The sequence below is a fragment of the Cebus imitator genome, unplaced genomic scaffold (assembly GCF_001604975.1).
Source record: "Cebus imitator isolate Cc_AM_T3 unplaced genomic scaffold, Cebus_imitator-1.0 Scaffold70, whole genome shotgun sequence".
NCBI lineage: Eukaryota > Metazoa > Chordata > Mammalia > Primates > Cebidae > Cebus > Cebus imitator.
The window spans coordinates 4,262,504-4,265,010 of record NW_016107385.1 but is presented as its reverse complement, the minus strand read 5'-3'; the positions used below and the strand labels follow the sequence as shown (position 1 = coordinate 4,265,010).

The following is a 2,507-nucleotide window of genomic DNA, read 5'->3' as shown; positions in this document are numbered from 1 at the left end:
TGTCCAAGATCTACAGATGATGCAGAAGATCCTTCCTGCTGTTTGCTAATTCTGGGAGACATGTCGAACTCATCTGATCCCATCTTCTTTTTTCTTTTTTGTGCCTCTAGTGCTTGCTGTTTTGCATAAATATACTCTAGCTTCTTCAGGACCACTTCTTCTGTCTTACCTACAAGAGAATTACAGATATACATTATCACTTTCTGCATTATCCCACATAATGAGAAACAGAAATCCAGTTGCTTTAACTACATTCCGAAAACTATGGAAAGTAAGGTGATTACATTTCAAAAGAAACAATCCCACCCAGACAAAGGACAACTGTGCTGTAAACTCTGGGAGCCAAGACTTCAATTTAGTAGTATCTGAAAGATCTACTGAGGACTTCTCCTTGCTAAAACTGTATGCTCTTTACCAGAGATTATTGACTTGTCTCACCTGAAAGAGAGGATACTTTTCGTATGAGAATATTCCGTTTCCGAGTCAGGAGATTTTTCTGTCCTATCAACTTGTCTGCCTGATCTGTTAGTCCCTGAATTTCACTGAATGCCTAAAATAGAAATAGCAATATTATTGAAAATTGATCCACTCTTTCGTTAAACAGAGGTAAGGCCTACACAATTTCTCTAATTAAAAAAAACTTAATCTAGTATCTTAAAAGAATTTTTAAATTCCATTAATAATTGATGTTTCAGAAATTATTTTTTGTTAAACTGTAAGAGGGTTTCTGGCTTACACTTTTAAGGAATGTGACCATGATTATTTCCAACAAGCATCACTGAATGGTAGTAGGCATTCCACTACTGTGAGGAGATACAAAACACTTGTGCTTTGCTTAGATTTTAATAATCAACCTTAAGATCATCTCCTAGTCTAATCAAAATCTGGTCGAAATAACTTTCCTCTAGAGGGATATGAATGCTTATCCAGTATTCCTCCAACTTCTACTTAAAAACAATTTAAATGAAATTACTTTAGATATTCCACATGCAAAGTTAAAACTTCTACTCCCTTGAATATTTCAGATTTTCTTCTAAAATGACTGTCAACTGTTAAGTGTATTAAAATATCACTCATGCTGTGCTTTACACTCTGATAACCTGTACTAAGTGCTATCAAGAACACCAATGTAAAGAGAATGTGGTCAATGTGGCTAACCAGAGTTTCTGACTCCATCTGAAGAAAGGATAGCTGTGCCAAATAAGAACCTGACTTTCAGTGACAAGCTACTGTGATTTCGCATAATGATATTCCCCCAAGGGATTTACTGGACATTCATTTAGTTCATATTCAACTGTTAGTTTTAAGTAGCTCTATTTCAATCTCCCTTATATGTCAATGGATTCCCTTTCTCATATCATCTGTAACAATCTCTTAGTCAAGCTGTTATTGTACTTTACACAGAACACTTACTCGAGTAAGAATGTGACTTTTGGAAACCTTGGAAGAATGAAGTAATCCCAATGTGATCTTTAATTTCTCAAAGAGATCCCTCATTTCACCACGCCGCCGCCGCTCATTGGCAGTGTGTGTCCGGCGATAATAAGCAAACGCTTCTGCTTCTTTCTGTAGTTTGTCACTCCAGTAATCAGGCTTCAGTTTTAAAGGAATTGGTGGAGCCTGTCCAAACAAGAATGCCTCCTAAACATGTTGAAACATGTACCTGGCCCTCTTACTCTGTTCCAAATGACATTGCTCTACTTCAGGCACCCATTACCTTTGGTCTGGACTTTTATAACAGTTTCTCAATTGGTGGTCTTACTATCAGTCTATCTTTCCTTCAAATCTAACTCTTACAATGCCAACAGTGTAATTTCTAATACATGCTAAAGTGATCTTACCAGCTCTCAGTTCAAATTTCAGTGATTTTCAAATGAGGAAGAAATTGTATATGTTATAGGTGTAGGAAATCTGAAAGAGCTTATTTATATAATTTATATTACTAAAACTTGTTTTCATGACACAAATTACATTAACTTTTTCAAAAAAAAAAAAAAAAAAATACTGTAAGATCCTCCTCAATCTGGTAAAGAATCAACTGCCATTCTTCTAAATCACCTTTCTCTCCAACCATTCCTATCTGCTAGAAAGTCCCAAAACATACTATACAATCCTACACCTCCCTGACATTATACAGGCTTTTTACCTGTACCCTAGATTACTTATTCCTCCTCTTACCTAAACCTCCACAACCTTTAAAACTTAACACTTAAAACTCAAACTCTGTACTTTTTCAGTTCTATTTCAATTTTTGCATCTAGGATTTAAAATATTACGAAGAGGCTGGCCAGGCACAGTAGCTCACACCTGTAATTTCAGCATTTTTGGAGGCCACAGTAGGGGATCACTTGACACCAGGAGTTTGAGACTAACAGGGGCAACACAGTAAGACTTCTTTCAAAACACACACACACACACACACACACACACACACACACACACACACGTATTAAGAGGCTTATAATGAAAAGCAACTATGCCCTGCACTTGTACCTGGATCCTCAGAA

General features: G+C 36.4%; 1 protein-coding gene across 13 annotated transcripts in view; it reads right to left on the bottom strand.

Moving 5' to 3' along the window:
• Nucleotides 1-2,507, bottom strand: part of MGA (MAX dimerization protein MGA) — a 168,554-nt gene that overhangs the window by 6,204 nt on the left and 159,843 nt on the right. For all 13 annotated transcript variants that reach the window (XM_037739445.1, XM_037739454.1, XM_037739447.1 and 10 more), the window contains 2 exons: nt 1,414-1,620; nt 439-550 (listed from right to left, as the gene is read on the bottom strand). In XM_037739445.1, coding sequence (XP_037595373.1) covers nt 439-550; nt 1,414-1,620 — 319 coding nt within the window. The remainder of the gene's footprint in view (nt 1-438; nt 551-1,413; nt 1,621-2,507) is intronic.